General features: G+C 49.5%; 1 protein-coding gene across 1 annotated transcript in view; it reads left to right on the top strand.

Moving 5' to 3' along the window:
• Positions 1 to 17,051, top strand: part of WDR38 (WD repeat domain 38) — a 61,668-nt gene that overhangs the window by 28,459 nt on the left and 16,158 nt on the right. The window contains exons 4-5 of the mRNA XM_078640805.1: positions 12,403 to 12,500; positions 16,734 to 16,814. Of these exons, the coding sequence (XP_078496931.1) occupies positions 12,403 to 12,500; positions 16,734 to 16,814 (179 nt within the window). The remainder of the gene's footprint in view (positions 1 to 12,402; positions 12,501 to 16,733; positions 16,815 to 17,051) is intronic.

Here is a 17,051-nt window from a genome sequence, read left to right as displayed (position 1 = left end):
TCTCTTGCTTCTTTCTGCACTTCTCTTGCTTTTTTCTGCACCTTTCTTGCTTCTTTATGCACCCTTCTTCCCATTTTTTGCATCCCTCTTGCTTCGTTCTGCAGTTCTCATGCCATTTTCTGCACCTCTCTTGCCACCTTCTGCACCTCACTTGTCTCTTTCTGCACTTCTCATGCTTCTTTCTTCACCTCTTGGGGAGAGGAGTTGGCCTAACGGCTATGGCGGTCAACCTCGAATCTGGGGAACTGGGTTCGAGTCTCGGCAACGACGCTGAACATCCTGTGATTCTGGGCAAATCACTTAATCTCCCTGTGCCTAACAAAACAATATGAATGAGTCCTCATGTAACGCAACTGGTGCTATGTAAAGCGCTCTGATACCCGATACCTCCGGGTCAAGTTTGCGCTATATAAAACTCTGTAAAATAAAATAAAATGCAGGAACTTTAAGAGGTTCTATGTCATTGGGTTACTCTGGGAATTCGCAGTAAACACAATCCTGCAACCTTCTGTGCCAAGCGGATGGGTGGGTGCATGCAGTGAAGGAGGGTTATAATTAACCACATTTAACTCAGCCTTAAAAAAGTATTCTACCTACTTCCACTAATTCTCCTGGTGCTCTAGTGTGGGTGCATTTCTTATTGTTTAAGCCTCCTGTGCGAGTTTAGTTGCCCCAAGGGGAGGTTCAAAGTCTCTGCGATGTTTTAGGTCCCCTTGGTATTCCCACAACGGTACATAGGGGCATATGTACGAGGAAGTGGTGGAGTGAGGCTTTAGGTGTCATGGCTTAAAGCCTCACTCCACCAATTCAGAAACGCACGGCTGCACTATATTTACAAGAATGTGGTGCAGCCTTGCGTTCCCCCTGCGATGGCGCTAAGTTTTATCAACTGAGCGCCAACACAGGCACCGTTGCACCAAAGTGCAAGGGTGGCTGCATGCAGGGGAGGATTGTTTATGTGTAGGAGAAGGTGTCCCTTACTGCACAAAAAACAATCCTGAAATGCCATTTTCTCACTTCTATGTGTGCTGCTTAATGCAGCACACATGGAAGTTACAAAATGTCATTTTTCTTAAGGATTGTTTATGGGCAGGAAGGGTCACCTAAACAATCCTAGGCATTTTGCTTTTTCCATGTGTGCTGCATGAGGCAGCACCCATGGAAAAAGGAAAAACGAGGAGAAAAAAAGCATTTCTCCTCTTTTCGCCAACTAAGACCAGTTTTTTCAAGGTCTTAATTTTGGTGCTCCCTCCTATTTACACTGCCCTTGTAAATAGGGGACAGTGTAAAAAACAATGGGGCATATGTACAAGCCCCTATCGCCACCACACCGTCACTTTTTCTGACATTGTGGTGGCGATAGGGGCTTAACGTGGCTTAATGCTGCCTTGTAAATAAGGCCCCCTTTCACACTATGGTTAGTGTGAAAGGAGTGGGCAGTGGGTGTTGCGCTGGGCGTTCCACCACAACACCCATTGATTTTGACTCTGCCCCCTATGTACAAGGGCAGCGTACATAGGAGGCAGCGCCAAAATTGAGACCAAGGAAAACCTGAGGGCATATGTACATGCCCCTATCGCCACCACAACGTCACTTTTACCGACATTATGGTGGCGATAGGGGCTTAACCTTATTTACAAGGCAGCATTGAGCCATTTAACCTGGCTTAATGCTGCCTTGTAAATAAGGCCCCCTTTCATGCTCTGGTTAGTGTGAAAAGGGTGGGCAGTGGGTGTTGTGGTGGGCGTTCCACAGCAACACCCATTGTTTTTGACAATGCCCCCTATGTACGAGGGTGGCGTACATAGGAGGCAGCGCCAAAATTAAGACAAGCGAAAACCTGGTTTAAATTGTCAAAACGAGAAAAGATGCCTTATTTCACCTTATTTTTGCATTTTCCATGTGTGTTGCCTTGTACAGCACACATGGAAAAAGCAAAATGCCATGGAATGTTTATGTACAAGAAGGTTCCCCTTCCTGTACATAAACATTTTCTTTAAATGCCATTTTGTGACTTTCATGTGTGCTGCTTTAAGCAGCACACATGAAAGTCACAAAATGGCATTTCAGGATTGTTTATGTGCAGGAAGGGACACCTTCCTTCCCATAATCCTCCCCTGCACGCAGATACCCTTGCACTATGGTGCAAGGATGCCTGCGTTGGCGCTACACTGCTAAGTGTACCGCCAGTGCAGGGGGAAATGCAAGGTTGCACCTTATCCTTGTAAATAAGGTGCAGCCATGCGTTTCAGAAGTTGTAGAGTGAGGCGTTAAGCCATGACGGCTAACGCCTCACTCTGCCACTTCCTTGTACATGTGCCCCAATGGCTGTTGCGGTGGAACTCCCAATGCAAGCCCCACTGCCCACCCCTTTCACGCTAAGCATATCATGTAAGGGGGCCTTATTTACAGTTAAATGGCTTAACGCTGCCTTGTAAATATGGCGAGGACACTAGCACCACAACGATGACGATAGGGGCATGGACATATGCCCCATAGTCTTTCAGCAATGAAAGGGAGGCGGGGGCAGTGTCAGTCGGCTTACACAGTGTGAGCGCACATGCATGAATGGGCAGTGCTGACGAGTCCTCATCACAGAAGGAAGCAGTTGAATTTGTGCAGCTCTCGAGAACATCCATGGGTGTCCAGGGGGGGTGCACCTTCTTTGCAGCCTGAGATCACCACTTTGGGGGTGCCAGCTCACAGGCAGAGCTATGGGTCAGGATGCGCCAGGTCCACAGTGGTACCAGCCCACCCCACACAACCCATTTCTGCAGGGGTAAAGCAGGGGCTCATGGGTGACTGCCCACCTCGCCGGGCATCTCTTGCAAGGTAACATTCCCGCCGCACGCCGGCTGAAGCTCCGTCTCATGCTGCACCTGTCCCTCACCAGTTCACACCGTGCCCATAAGGTGCCAAGTGCAGTGGCTCACAGCATTGTCTGCCTCTCTCATGGGAGCCTCTCGCAGGACCCAACAATGGCCTCCAGCCTTCAACAAGCAGGCTGCTTAGCTAGTTGTGTGTCAGAATATTGTACTCATTAAAATTATTTGACATGAATTATGTGAAGCAAATATCAAATGAGTGTTTGAGTATTCGTCTACTTTTGTTGACAGAAACTCCCAAAACCCCACATGCCCCATAAAGTTCTGGCAGAATTTAGGCATTCACAAATGCACCCCCCACTTGAACAAATCCAACATCCCAAATTCTGTAAATCTGGTTTGGAAAATTACAATTGCAGATCAGACATTGTTCACCCCGCGGTTGAACATATCTGTGCAAAATGCTGCATAAATCAGGCCACCAATGAAAAACCTGAGCCGGTTCAGAGGCTGGCCTTCCTTGCTTTCTTTCTTTTCTTTGCTTTCTCTTCCTTCCTTGCTTTCTCATGCGTCACTTGGGTTATCACTTTGTTAGCTTTCTTCTAGTCTGCCTCACTCTGCCATAAATGAGTGATGTGGTCCAGGGCACTGCTTAATTTCTAAACCAGTAAGCCCCAGGACCCAAGGATATTGCTTAGAATGCAACTGCAGCTTGCACAAGCCACTGCTCCTGCCAGTGCTGCAAAATGCCAATACCAATGGCCTGGGCGCGCCGCTATTTTTATATTTTAGTTCATGTTAATTGCTAAACTGATATGATCTGCTAAAAATAGCCAGACAGCGCCACCATGTGGTGGACTACCATAAAGAAGCGCTGTGTTAAAAATGAAAGGGCTTATTTATAGGATACAAACCCAGCCTGGGGCTGCAAGTCATTTTGCTGTGCCGCGCTAGTTCCGAGGCACAGGGATATGACATATTTACAGTAACATGTTGCATCTCTATGCTTCCCCCCGCGCTGGCGCACAAACTGCTGCCATGCGCAGGCACCCTTGCACCATGGTGCAAGGATTCCTGCATTTTAGGGCAATTGTTTTTGTGCAGGAAAGGGCACCTTCCTGCACAAAAACAATCACTTGAGGTGATATCCTTTTCCAAAGGGTGCTGTAGAATGCAGCACGCATTGAAAGAGGAAATAACGAGGAGAAATGAAAACATTTCTCCTCGTTGCTCCTCGCTATGCAACCCCTGGAGGTGGCTTAGCATCCTGACGCATTTCCAGGTTTACAATTGCTCGTAAATCTGTAAATGCATCAGTGGACATGGGTGTTGCATGGGAACACCCACAGCAACACCCATGTTATGCCCCTAACACACATTGTGTTGCGTGAAATGGGGCGATTTTTACGAGTGCTTTTAAATTTCACGAAGCAGGTTGCGCCATCAGTGCGTCACGCAACGTGATGCACCAGCGGCGCAAGGGGCTCATAAATAAGCCACTATGACCGATATTGATAATTCTTTCAGGCTGCGCAATGCAGCAAGCCTCCATGTTGTGCTGCGGGAAAGGGAAAGAGCAGTAATACATCTTTAACCTTGTATGGCTCATTACTATTCTTTCCTAGTGTTGGTGCACTTTTGGCTTCCTAGCACTAATGCAGGCACCCTTGCAAGGGTACCTGCATTGTAGACAGCATTGGTTTTGTTGGGACACTTTCCTGCACAAAAACAATCCTCAGAAGCATTTTCCTATTTCTACGTTCTGCAGCATACATAGATAGAGGAAAAAAAGAGGCGAAATATAAGTATTTCTCCTTCTTACGCCTTATCTGGGGAGGCGTAGCATTTTGACGCATTCCCAGGTCTACCTATAATGGTAAATCAGGGAATCCGCATAAATCTATAGATGGATGTGTGTGACCACCCACGTGGAACCCATTGAGCGGCTCCCTGGGGCAGAGTAACGCAAGGCAGCGATCTGTGCTGCTTGCATAACTCCAGATTTATCAAGCCATGCAGGGCCTTGCGCACCTGGATGTATGACGTTACAACGCATGCTTTTACCACGCATGCTGTTACAATGCAAGTATTACAACGCAAACCTTTACAACGCATTGCACTTGGGGGTGCTGGATAGTGAATAGTTTAATTTACTATTCCAACTCCAGTCCCCGTGGACACTAGGGAAGGTGTTGGATAGTAAATTAAAACTATTCCCTATCCTAGAGCGCCCCCGTGTAATGCGTTGTAAAGGTTTTCGTTGTAATACTTGCGTTGGAACAGCACTGCGTGGTAAAAGTTTCGTTGTAAAGGATGTTTACCTGCGCACCTTGATACATTTAACTGAGGATTTACGTAGCCCTTGCGCCACCTTGCATGGCGCGAGGGTTATGCAAAACCTTGATAAATCTGGCCCTAAGTGTCAGTGCCGAACACCGGCAAACACCAACACAAATTAAGCAGAGTTCTAGGCTCCGGGTGGGATAAACTAGAACACTTGAGTGCTTGGTAGGCTTCCTAAGCCAGAGATCTCACCCCAACACTTGAAGGATGAGAGGGTGGTACTTCCCATTGATCATGTCCAAGACTAAGACGTGCCCCTCACTGCAAATGAACTGGATCCAGATTTGCGGATGCACCTGAAGAAGAGCACCTTGTTTTACATAGTGCTTGACCCTGCAGACTTTGCCAATTTTAATGCTCTTTAAAGGTCAGCTGTTACTATTAGTTAATTTAATCACACTCAATCTACTGACCTCAGTGGAAGCGTGGAAGGCAGAGTTGGCCTTGCTGGGAATCAAACTTGTAACTTACAGCAGATGTAAGCATTGAGCATTCAACTCACTGAGCTACCTTGCCAGCCTGCTGAAGAAAAGTACTGGAGACGCGGATTCCCCAAAAGCTCTAGTTTGCTAAACACAATTTACCAGCACTGGGAAGCATGACTCCTGCTGGGAGGATGGCCATGTGCCATGTTTAAGGTATGTTAGCTACTTTTGTGTAGCACCCTTTTGTCATTCTACGGCCTCGTAGTGCTTTTAGGTCTGAGTGCCCTCGCCACACAGCTGGGGGATCTTGCAGAGTCCAGTGCCAGGGTGGTTGATATTTTAACCCACCAAAGGACGGTCTCTCAAACCTGTGAATGAGAAAACCAGTGAACATATTTAGAACGTGGGGCACATGACAGGAGCTGACAGTCCGGACAGGGGTTGAAGTGGGCCGGGTCCCTCCAGGTCTGAGACCGGTAGTAATTAAAAACGGACATTCAAACCGGTCACTATATTCAAGTCCTTGTTTTTACTGGCAAGTAACACTGATCGATTTCTCAACAATATGTAAAAAAAAAAAACAATAGAGTAATCCATGTCAGCCATTTAGGTCTTGTTTATATTTCACAGTTTTTTTAATCTTGCATTCCATAATATTAGATCATTCCTGGATGTTTCTTTACTTACTTTTGTGTAGCATAATAATCTGGTATATTGCATATGTTGAACCGAGTCACCTCCAGGTGTTTACAACGAATATGTACAGCCATCCCGCAGTCTTTCTCCCCGCAGGGAATCACAACGCGGTCGTTACAACAACCGCATTGTGATTTCGCATACCATTACTCCGCACGTTGGAACAACGACTTGCGGAGGGGCCCCCATGGATGTTGGAATAGTATGATTTACTATTCCAACTCCAGTCTGTGTGCACACTAGGGAAGGTGTTGGATTTTAAATCCAACACCTCCCCCCCCCCGACCTCCACCCCCCCCTTCTGCAAGTCGTTGTTCCGACTTGCGGAGTAATGGTATGCAGAATCATAACGCGGTCGTTGTAATGACCGCGTTGTGATTCCCTACGGGGAGAACGTTTTTGGGGTAAACGTTGTTTACCGTTTACAACAGGCCACGATTGAGAGCTTTGGAGTGGAGGCTGAAAACAGTACAGAGCAAGTTTCTCACTGTGCCTTTCAGTGGGTCATAAAGGGGTTCAGAGACATGCTCATCCAACCCTTGGCCTCTCTCCAGAATAGCAGTGGTCATGTATTCCAGTTGCAATTGTGATTCTGTGCAAATGTCTGTGAAGGAGGTAGTAGTTGTCAAAATATTGACAAGGCGAAAGTAAAAAAAATTAAGTGATTACAGGTGAGTGGGCACATTGTGTGTTTGGGTGTGGCAAAGTGGAGGAGATGCAAAGAAGTGCATTCAGGAGAGAGTGAAAACATGGTAAGGAAGATGAAACAGGTAAGATGTAAGATGTGTAGATGAGACGGGGAGAGAAAAAGGGCATGCATGTCTAACAGAGTGAACATAACGGGAGTGAATGAAACACTGAAGACCACTACGTCCTCCACAGGACTCTGTAATGTTTAATTCACGATCCCAACAATTTTCAGAATTGAAACATTTTCAATATTAATTATTTACAACAAAAGCATTGCTGCTACTCGTTTATTTTAATCAGCTAACAAACAGACAAAGTCATCAGTCCTTGCTGGTTTTAGGTGCATGGCAATGGTCGTGAAATACATCTGGATGCAGTAACAGAGGGTTCAGGAAGGAACCAAAATACAGGCCGGGTGGCACACTATGGTATTCACAGAAATGCAGTTTAGGTGTTTAAGCACCGCCTTTAATTACACAGAGCACCCCCTTTTAGAGACCCTCACCCCACTTTTTGCATTCCACTCAAAGCTGTGAGTCCAGATATACTAGTTTGAGAAATGGAAAAACAAGAAGCATAGGCAGAGATGTTCTATTAATAACGGGAACAGGAAAGAGATTGATTGAAATTGTGGCTCCATTTCTCTATACTTTGTGTATGGCAAGTTCTCTAGCGAGGATGTGTTTCAACCGAACCTCCTCCAGGAGATGGGAACATAGGGGCCTATTACGATGGTGGGTGGACAAAAGTCCGCCCGCCACTGCATCGGGTCATAGGACCGACCGCCCATGTCACGGTGGTCCCACCATATACATTAGGATGCGCCCGCCACACTGGCAGGCGCCTTCTGCATTTCTAACATTGAGGCGGGCGGTGCTGCCAGCAGCACCCGCCACAATGCCAGAAATGCCATTTGCATGCACAACGTGTCAGGCACCGCGCGGTGCCTTCCACCTTGTGCATGCTAATGCAGGGGGGTACCATAGGTACCCCCCATGTGCACCTCCCACCCCCGCCAACACCCTGGGGGCCTGCAACGGGCCCCCAAAAGCAAAGACTGCAGTTGCCGCCATGGAAAGGCTGATCTCCGCCAATATCCCAATATGGATGGCGGTGTCTTGCAGACAGCGGAAAAGTGGCGGATGGTCTTTCCGTCCGCCCCGGACCCCCCAGCCATCCTAATATGGTGGAGGGTCTTTCTGGTGTGGATGGCGGGCGGTTCACCCCCGCCGGGCCAGTCGTGGCTACCGCCGGCCCGGCGAGGGCGAAACGCCCACCATCCTAATGGGCCCCATAGTTTTTAAATAAAAGCCAACAGCGCTTCCACTCTGCAGGCTGATGATGGTTTATGCGCTGAGGTCGTTAGGAACATATATGAAGTTACCAATATTTTCATAAGTAAGATGTTTCTGTGTTTGAGAACACTTCAGGTGCAGAGTGAGACTCACTGTTGGGAGGGGGTCTTATTGTATTCTGTCTGGCTTGTTAGGTCGAGCCTGAGCAGTGCATGCTCTGCTCTGCGAGGCGGGCTGTATTGATGTACGGCACAGAAGCTCCGCCCATTTCCTGCCCTACTTTTCAATTGGCTCCTGTTACTGTCCTTGCGAAATCGTTGCTTTTCATTTGTGAGCAGGCTTAGGAGTCCCTCCTTGGTACGCCTTGTCTGCATTTGTAACCTCCCATTACGACTGGGCTTTTTACTAGTGTTGTTACACAGTCTGCTTTATAAGTCGGTGGGCACTATTTTCTTTAATGATCTTCCCCATTCCACCCACAACATCGCAGCAGGCCTCCGGCTTTTATATTATTTGTTTTTAAATTATAGTGCAGTCTTCTGTAACTATAGAGGCCGCGCTTATATAATTATTTAATTTACATGCACTAAAATTAGTTCAAGTCGTCTTAGACCTCCTATCTGTCTTTAATATTATTGTTGCTGTCTCCCATATCTTAAGCTTTATTTCTTTATGTTGGTTTCAATCCTTTTCTGTAAAGGAGGAAGATGTGTTGTATATTGATTCTTCTTGTAATATGGCTGACAGTAGTCATTAGCCCTTCTTTAGTGTTTTCACCTTCTCAGTCTCCCAGAATACCTGTGAGTGTTCTTATTTGTACCAGAGTGTTCTATCTGTGTCAGTTGAAGGTCTGGTCAGCTGGCGAGGTTTGTACTCAGCTGTGTCCTACAATAAATCTACATGTAATCAACTAGAAGTATCCTGTCATCTATCACCATCCTATTTACAACACTCTGCAGCCCCATCAGGTGTCCTGAAGAGGCCCGCCTGGAGCTCTGCAGCTCTATCAGGGGTCCTGAAGAGGCCCACCTGGAGCTCTGCAGCCCCATCAGGTGTCCTGAAGAGGCCCACCTGGAGCTCTGCAGCCCCATCAGGTGTCCTGAAGAGGCCCACCTGGAGCTCTGCAGCTCTATCAGGGGTCCTGAAGAGGCCCACCTGGAGCTCTGCAGCCCCATCAGGTGTCCTGAAGAGACCCACCTGGAGCTCTGCAGCCCTATCGGGTGTCCTGAATAGGCCCACCTGGAACTCTACAGCCCTATCAGGGGTCCTGAAGAGGCCCACGTGGAGCTCTGCAGCTCTATCAGGGGTCCTGAAGAGGCCCACCTGGAGCTCTGCAGCTCTATCAGGGGTCCTGAAGAGGCCTACATGGAGCTCTGCAGCTCTATCAGGTGTCCTGAAGAGGCACATCTGGAGCTCTACAGCCCTATCAGGTGTCCTGAAGAGGCCCACCTGGAGCTCTGCAGCCCCATCAGGTGTCCTGAAGAGGCCCATGTGGAGCTCTGCAGCCCCATCAGGTGTCCTGAAGAGACCCACATGGAGCTCTGCAGCCCTATCAGGTGTCCTCAAGAGGCCCCCCGTGGAGCACTGCGGCCCCATCAGGTGTCCTGAAGACACCCACCTGGAGCTCTACAGCCCTATCATGTGTCCTGAAGAGGCCTACATGGAGCTCTGCAGCCCCATCAGGTGTCCTGAAGAGGCCCACCTGGAGCTCTGCAGCCCTATCAGGTGTCCTGAAGAGGCCCATCTGGAGCTCTACAGCCCCATCAGGTGTCCTGAAGAGGCCCACGTGGAGCTCTGCAGCCCTATCAGGTGTCCTGAAGAGTCCCACCTGGAGCTCTACAGCCCTATCAGGTGTCCTGAAGAGGCCCACCTGGAGCTCTGCAGCTCTATCAGGTGTCCTGAATAGGCCCATGGGGAGCTCTGCAGCCCCATCAGGTGTCCTGAAGAGGCCCACCTGGAACTCTACAGCCCTATCAGGGGTCCTGAAGAGGCCCATCTGGAGCTCTGCAGCCCTATCAGGTGTCCTGAAGAGGCCCACATGGAGCTCTGCAGCTCTATCAGGTGTCCTGAATAGGCCCACGGGGAGCTCTGCAGCCCTATCAGGTGTCCTGAAGAGACCTACATGGAGCTCTGCAGCCCTATCAGGTGTCCTGAAGAGGCCCACATTGAGCTCTGCAGCCCTATCAGGTGTCCTGAAGAGGCCCACGTTGAGCTCTGCAGCCCTATCAGGTGTCCTGAAGAGGCTCACATTGAGCTCTGCAGCCCTATAAGGTGTCCTGAAGAGGCCTACGTGGAGCTCTGCAGCCCTATCAGGTGTCCTGAAGAGACCCACGTGGAGCTCTGCAGCCCTATCAGGTGTCCTGAAGAGGCCCACGTGGAGCTCTGCGGCCCTATCAGGTGTCCTGAAGAGGCCCACGTGGAGCTCTGCAGCCCTATCAGGTGTCCTGAAGAGGCCCACATTGAGCTCTGCAGCCCTATCAGGTGTCCTGAAGAGGCCCACATTGAGCTCTGCAGCCCTATCAGGTGTCCTGAAGAGACCTACATGGAGCTCTGCAGCCCTATCAGGTGTCCTGAAGAGACCTACATGGAGCTCTGCAGCCCTATCAGGTGTCCTGAAGAGGCCCACATTGAGCTCTGCAGCCCTATCAGGTGTCCTGAAGAGGCCCACGTTGAGCTCTGCAGCCCTATCAGGTGTCCTGAAGAGGCCCACGTTGAGCTCTGCAGCCCTATCAGGTGTCCTGAAGAGACCTACATGGAGCTCTGCAGCCCTATCAGGTGTCCTGAAGAGGCCCACATTGAGCTCTGCAGCCCTATCAGGTGTCCTGAAGAGACCTACATGGAGCTCTGCAGCCCTATCAGGTGTCCTGAAGAGGCCCACGTTGAGCTCTGCAGCCCTATCAGGTGTCCTGAAGAGACCTACATGGAGCTCTACAGCCCTATCAGGTGTCCTGAAGAGGCCCACATTGAGCTCTGCAGCCCTATCAGGTGTCCTGAAGAGACCTACATGGAGCTCTGCAGCCCTATCAGGTGTCCTGAAGAGGCCCACGTTGAGCTCTGCAGCCCTATCAGGTGTCCTGAAGAGGCCCACGTTGAGCTCTGCAGCCCTATCTGGTGTCCTGAAGAGGCCTACATTGAGCTCTGCAGCCCTATCAGGTGTCCTGAAGAGGCACACATTGAGGTCTGCAGCCCCGTCAGGGGTCCTGAAGAGGCTCAATCAGTTCTGGAAACCTTCCCTTAGAGAACACTGCTTGCAAGCGCTGCTGGGGTCCAGTGCCAATGCCATTACCTATGTAGTCAATGAGCAGTGTGCTCTTGGAGATCAGGTCTTTACGTGCTTTAGTCGTAGTAATTGGACTAGTCCTTTTAATAACAATGATTTGTTAAAAGGAAAGTCCAGGGCTCATTAGATGGGGTCCAGCCAACATGGAGCCATCAGCCACCCTATTTGGCAATCTGCCCATATATGTATGTATATATGTGTGTGTATGGCATTTCTATAACACAAACCTAAGCCAAAAGAGAGCAGAGCACTCAAAAAGGTCAAAGTCAAAAATAAAGTGAACATGTTATAGGAGAAGTAGCTGGTTTGAGGGCTTATGACTCATTGTGATGTAGTGGTCTTTAAAGAGGTGCATCTTCAACTCTTTCCTAAATTGGACTAGCTTTGGGGCAGTCCTGATGGATACTGAAATGCTGTTCCATAAATAGAAACGCCTGCTGCCTTTTTTGTCTTCTATACACTTCTTAGTCCGCACCCTGAAGAGGTGTCTTGGCTGCGAGTGGTCCAAGAACATAACAGATGGTGAACTTGTCTACAAGATACGCAGGGGTGCCTTTTGTGATGGCTTTGTAACTGAGGCAGCTCTTTTTAAAGATGGTGCGGGCTGGCAAGGGGAGCCAGTGGAGTTCCATGATGATGGACCTGATGTGATGATCTTTCTTCAGGGCCTGGATAGATGAGCTGCGGTGTGTGGGATGCCCTTAGGCGTGCAGTTGTAGAGTCTGGGAGGCCAACTACCAGGTTCCGTTCAAGATCAGAAAACTGTTGTGGCTGTGTACATGTTTATTGTATTCTTAAGCGTAGTCACTTCTTCCTTTTCGCTAAATAACCAAATAATCTCTTTGTAGGTCATCAGAAGAGTGTAGAAACCGTGTGCTTCAGTCCTGACTCCAGGCAGCTTCTATCTGCAGGCTGGGACCAAACAGCTATCCTGTGGGACCTGCAGGTACAGTACAGAGGCCTATCGGTATCCAGTAAATAAAGCTCTGACGCATCCGCGGAGGGTGGTACCCACCTGGTAACTATTTTACTCAGTGCTAAGTTTGTTTAGAATAGATATGTTCAGGGAAACAAAGATTTTCATGAGAGCCCACTGCCAGCACTGCCGAAAGCTGGTGCTGCTGAATACCATGGGCTGTCGGGTCTTGATTTCACCTCATGCCTCTTTCTTCCACCACCTTCACTTTCTATCTCTTTAGCTTAATTTTGCAGGTACATTTTTATCTCTGGTTTCTCCCGTTGACACTGTTTTCCTACTTTTCCTTTCGTCCTTTTTCACTTTTTTGTCTTATATTCTTGCCCATGGTCAAAGTCTGGTGATGAAAAAAGACCTAATGCCCAAAATAGGCATCAGTGCCCCCCAACTGTACAAATTAAGCACTTCGCGTGCTCATTCACATCATTCGAAGGGTCTTCGGTAAGAATCAGCGAATAACGACCCCAATAGTCCTGTCCTCCCTGTGGAGCGCGAAATACCGCCTTAGGGTTGATTCAAAGTGGTGTAGGACAGGGGCGTAACACAGGCCCACGCGGTGCGCGGGGCCCCAAGCTCCAAGGGGCCCCCTCGGCACTGCACTCTGGCCAGAGAGCTCATGATTGAGCCCGGAGGGGGCCCCTCTACGTACCGTGCAGGGAGGCCCCCTCAGTTTTCGTTACGCCAGTGTGTAGGAGGAACAGAGGAAGGCAGGAGGGTATTGGCAGAGAGTGGAAATGGACCTTCTTATCGTGTTGGCTGCTTGTATAGTGCGAATGCCACCCTTTGGCCACCTCAAAGTGCTGAGGAACAGAAGAGGGTAATGGGAGGCGAGAGGGAACACCAAAGATAATAGGGTTGTAGAGGGGAGAGGGAAGAAGAGGGTGGCAGGCCAGTTCATTTGCCTTATTTCCCTTCTTCACAAGCCATGTTTTAAACAAAACGATGAAGTGGGGATTTAATTTCGACAACACCTTAAGAGAAAATGCAGCGGGGGTTTAATTTCAATAACACCGTTAGAGACTATTACAAAATGCACCTGGAGGGAGGAGCCAAGATGGCGACTTGAACGGACGCTCGATTCCCGGCTCCGCAAGCTTGTGCGTTCCGCACCTATATCCTGCCCGCAAATCCGGCCTCGCACCACATCGGAACGTAGCTAAGACCGCACTGAAACTTCCAGTGTTCCACCGAGGTCCCTACCTGCCAGATTTCCGCAGATATCGTCGTGAAGGGCGGCGGTCTCCGTATCCAGGCTCTGAGACCAGTGTCGCTCCCTGCCACCGTGGACCTCCAGACCGGCTCCGGTCCGTTGAGCCCTGGAGGCGTGGATCCATTCTTTTGTGGCACCGTCGCTGGGGGAGTCGGACGGATCCCTTTCGATGCACCTGGGCGCCCCGACCTGTGCGACCGGCACACGGTGGTGAAGTGTTCCTTTGTTGCGATCGTCCTCCTGGCTGAGGCTGACCTGCGCTGTCCAGTGTGAGTGGGTCGCCCCTGGACTGCCCCGACTTGCATCGAGGCGGCAGTGTGCTATCCCTTGCTACGCTCCGGAACTGTGTGACATACTTGCCCGGACCCGAACCCTTTGAGACTGGAATCGCCCCCCTCTTGTTGTGCACCTCCCGAGGCATTGGAAATGGCGGCTGACCTCTCTACAGCGGCGACTGTACTCTTGCCTCGTACCAGCAACCCCCTGCCCGACATCGGATTGGGAGCCGCGCTGTACACATTGTCTCGCGCTGAGGAGCAGCAGTGCTTGCAGACAAAGTCGACCTGCCGGGATATCTTTGATGCGCTAGTTGAGCTCAGGGCGGAATGGCGAGCACTCTCCGGCAAGGTGGGCGACGGTGCAGCGCGGCGGTCGGAGGGGGTCCGATCGGCCGACTCTCGGCGCTGTGCTGGATCGACTTTGTCAGATGCAGAAGGGGATGTCGGGGTGCCGAGCACTGAAGGGGAGGTGAGGATTATCTTTCGATGCCACGACTCCTGTGAATGGCGGTCTGACAGTATTACCGGGGATACATTGTTGCAACCATCAACGGAGTCCGCGACTTTGTTTGTGGGGATGTTGCTGTTTCCCCAACCTCTATTCACGCTGCAACTGTATCCCCTTGAGATTGCTGCCTCCCAAGTGCCTCCTTCCCAGCGACGGATTGTATGTCGGCTTGTGAGTTTGACTGTACTTCTCCTGCTTACCTTTGGCCCGGCTGATGCCTTTGGACCTCCATTTTGTCCCTACCTCCCACTTCTTCATCGACGGTGGCCATTTTACTTCCCGGTTTTGTTTGGATCGGGCCCTCCTCGGACACTGTGCTTAGGGGGACTGTCACGTACTGGCCAGGGCTGAAAAACCTCTGTTTCATGACCGGGACTGACAGGCTGGCGGGGACTCGGATTGGAACACTTATGACTACGCGTTGGATTGTGCGAACCGGGATGTTTCGCCCCGTTTCATACCGTAAATGAGACTGTTATTGTTTCTCTATTTCACGAGGTGGGGATGGACTGCATGGCGGGATTGACCGGGAATGACTGTACTGGGCCCTCCTCCGGCTTTCTAGCATGGGTTATTTTACTGAGGGGAGGGGCGGTATTCATCGTGGGCTGGGATCGGGGGGGCTCCTGAGATCGGGATGGGGTTAGACGGATTCCTGGTTGTATCTTGCCAGGTGGGGATTAGGGTTGAAATGTTGTACGTACTGGCTGCATGGATCCTATGTATGGTATGGATTGTTTTCCCCCATCTGTTTCTATTATTGTTAGTGGTGGTTCTGCTTTACAATCATGGCGTCATTCGTGATATTGTGTCCTTTGTCAACGGCACGGTCGGCACCATATACTGGCTACCCTGATAATTTGCGGGCAATCGGCTCCGCCACGCTCTCTCTGGTTCCTGCCTGCTAGTTGTGGAGGTTTATTGTGGCTGGGGGGCTATTTGTTTAGGGTGGCATCCATCTTGCTCTCCTTTGTTTGCGTTCTTATTAGGGCGGCCATTTTGTCCCTTTGTTCCGACTGGGGCGGGTTTCTGCTGGGCGTCATGGTGTAGTGGTCGCTTCGCGACCTGCTTAGCGATGGGGGTCTCCGGGGGTTCACTTTTGTTAGACTAGCTGGTACGATCTCGAACTGTGCCGCCTCTCTGGCGTATGTAATGGTTGTAGCTCCCCACGTTTGTTCTGCTACTAATGTTTATCCTGGTATTTTTGCATGTGGGGTGGGTCTGTGCGTATCCTGCTATTGCCCTTATGGACGGGGTGGTCATTCCAGTACTGGCTCGGGGTCCCGGATGTATCTGATTCCATTCTCCTTTTGGTTGTGTGTACTTCTCGATATTATTGTTTCATTCGGTGAAAGGGGCTTTACGTGGCTGGGAGACCGGGAATCTTGTTAGTGTTAGGGCTCCTCCCCCCGTTTCCTTTTCTCTTTTGGGAGTGGTAGAATGGCTGGTTCTTTTCTTCCTCCCGATATTTCAAGTGTGACTATCTTTCTTTTCTTCTCTTTCCTTCTTTCTCTTCTCTTCTTATTCTATATTTCGGGTTCTTTACTGGGCGACAGGCACTTTGCCGGGGGGGGGTAGGCCGTAGCCTCCGGATTGTTGTAGGGTGGGGGGGTAGATTTAGTTTTTCTCTTTTTAGTTTCTATGGGCCTTATTTCTCTAATTTCTGCGCTTTCTTGTGCTGGTTTCAGTTCTGGGTCTGCAATAGGGGTTTGTAGGAAGTGGGTGGCACTAAGGGTGGTGCGTAACTATGGACTGCATTTACTGTTGTTTTGTATGGTACTGCCATATTGACGGGGTGTTCTTCCTACTGTTGTTCTTATTGATGCCGCCTGCTCATGTTATGTAGCTACTGTCCGGACTCAGTTCTCCTTGACTCTATTCTTTACTGATTTATATTTCAATCGAAACTTTAGAAATTTAACCTTCAATGCTTCTTCTCCTTGGCGGCATGAATCCATTCAGTGTAACTGTTACTAATTGCTGCTATCTTGCCTGATGCCGCTGTGTAACCGCGTTGCTCGCACCTGTGCTTATAATCCCCGTGGCCGGCCTGCTGGTTGTAGGCCCGTAATTGTTTTCTTTTCATGCACAATAAAGGTTTTCAAAAAAAAACTAAAAAAAAAAAAAAAAAAAACAACAAAATGCACCTGGGCATTGAAATTAACAGTATATTGATGTTGAAATCCCATTTTTTTCTACATTTCCAGCAAGGTACATTTCTAAAGACCTTCTCTGGACATCAAGACGTCATCCAAAGTTGTTCCTTCTCGTTGAACGGCCGATATATGGTAAAGACATTACACAAGATATGACCTCATTAATTCGGTTTCTTTGGTGATGCTGCAGTATGTAGGAAATATATTGTCAATGTTTTTATATTCAAAACTAAATCTACCTTCAATTGTTTTTTGACTTGTGATGGGCGTCAAATACGGATAGCAGAGGGTTGCGACTAGTTGCCCTGGTCTGCACTTTTTCACTCTTTGCACTACCTGTGCTACCCCTGATCTCACCAGCAATGTTAT

The sequence above is a fragment of the Lissotriton helveticus genome, chromosome 5_1, assembly GCF_964261635.1.
Source record: "Lissotriton helveticus chromosome 5_1, aLisHel1.1, whole genome shotgun sequence".
NCBI lineage: Eukaryota > Metazoa > Chordata > Amphibia > Caudata > Salamandridae > Lissotriton > Lissotriton helveticus.
The sequence above is the reverse complement of the archived record's forward strand: the minus strand, read 5'-3'. Positions and strand labels throughout refer to the sequence as shown.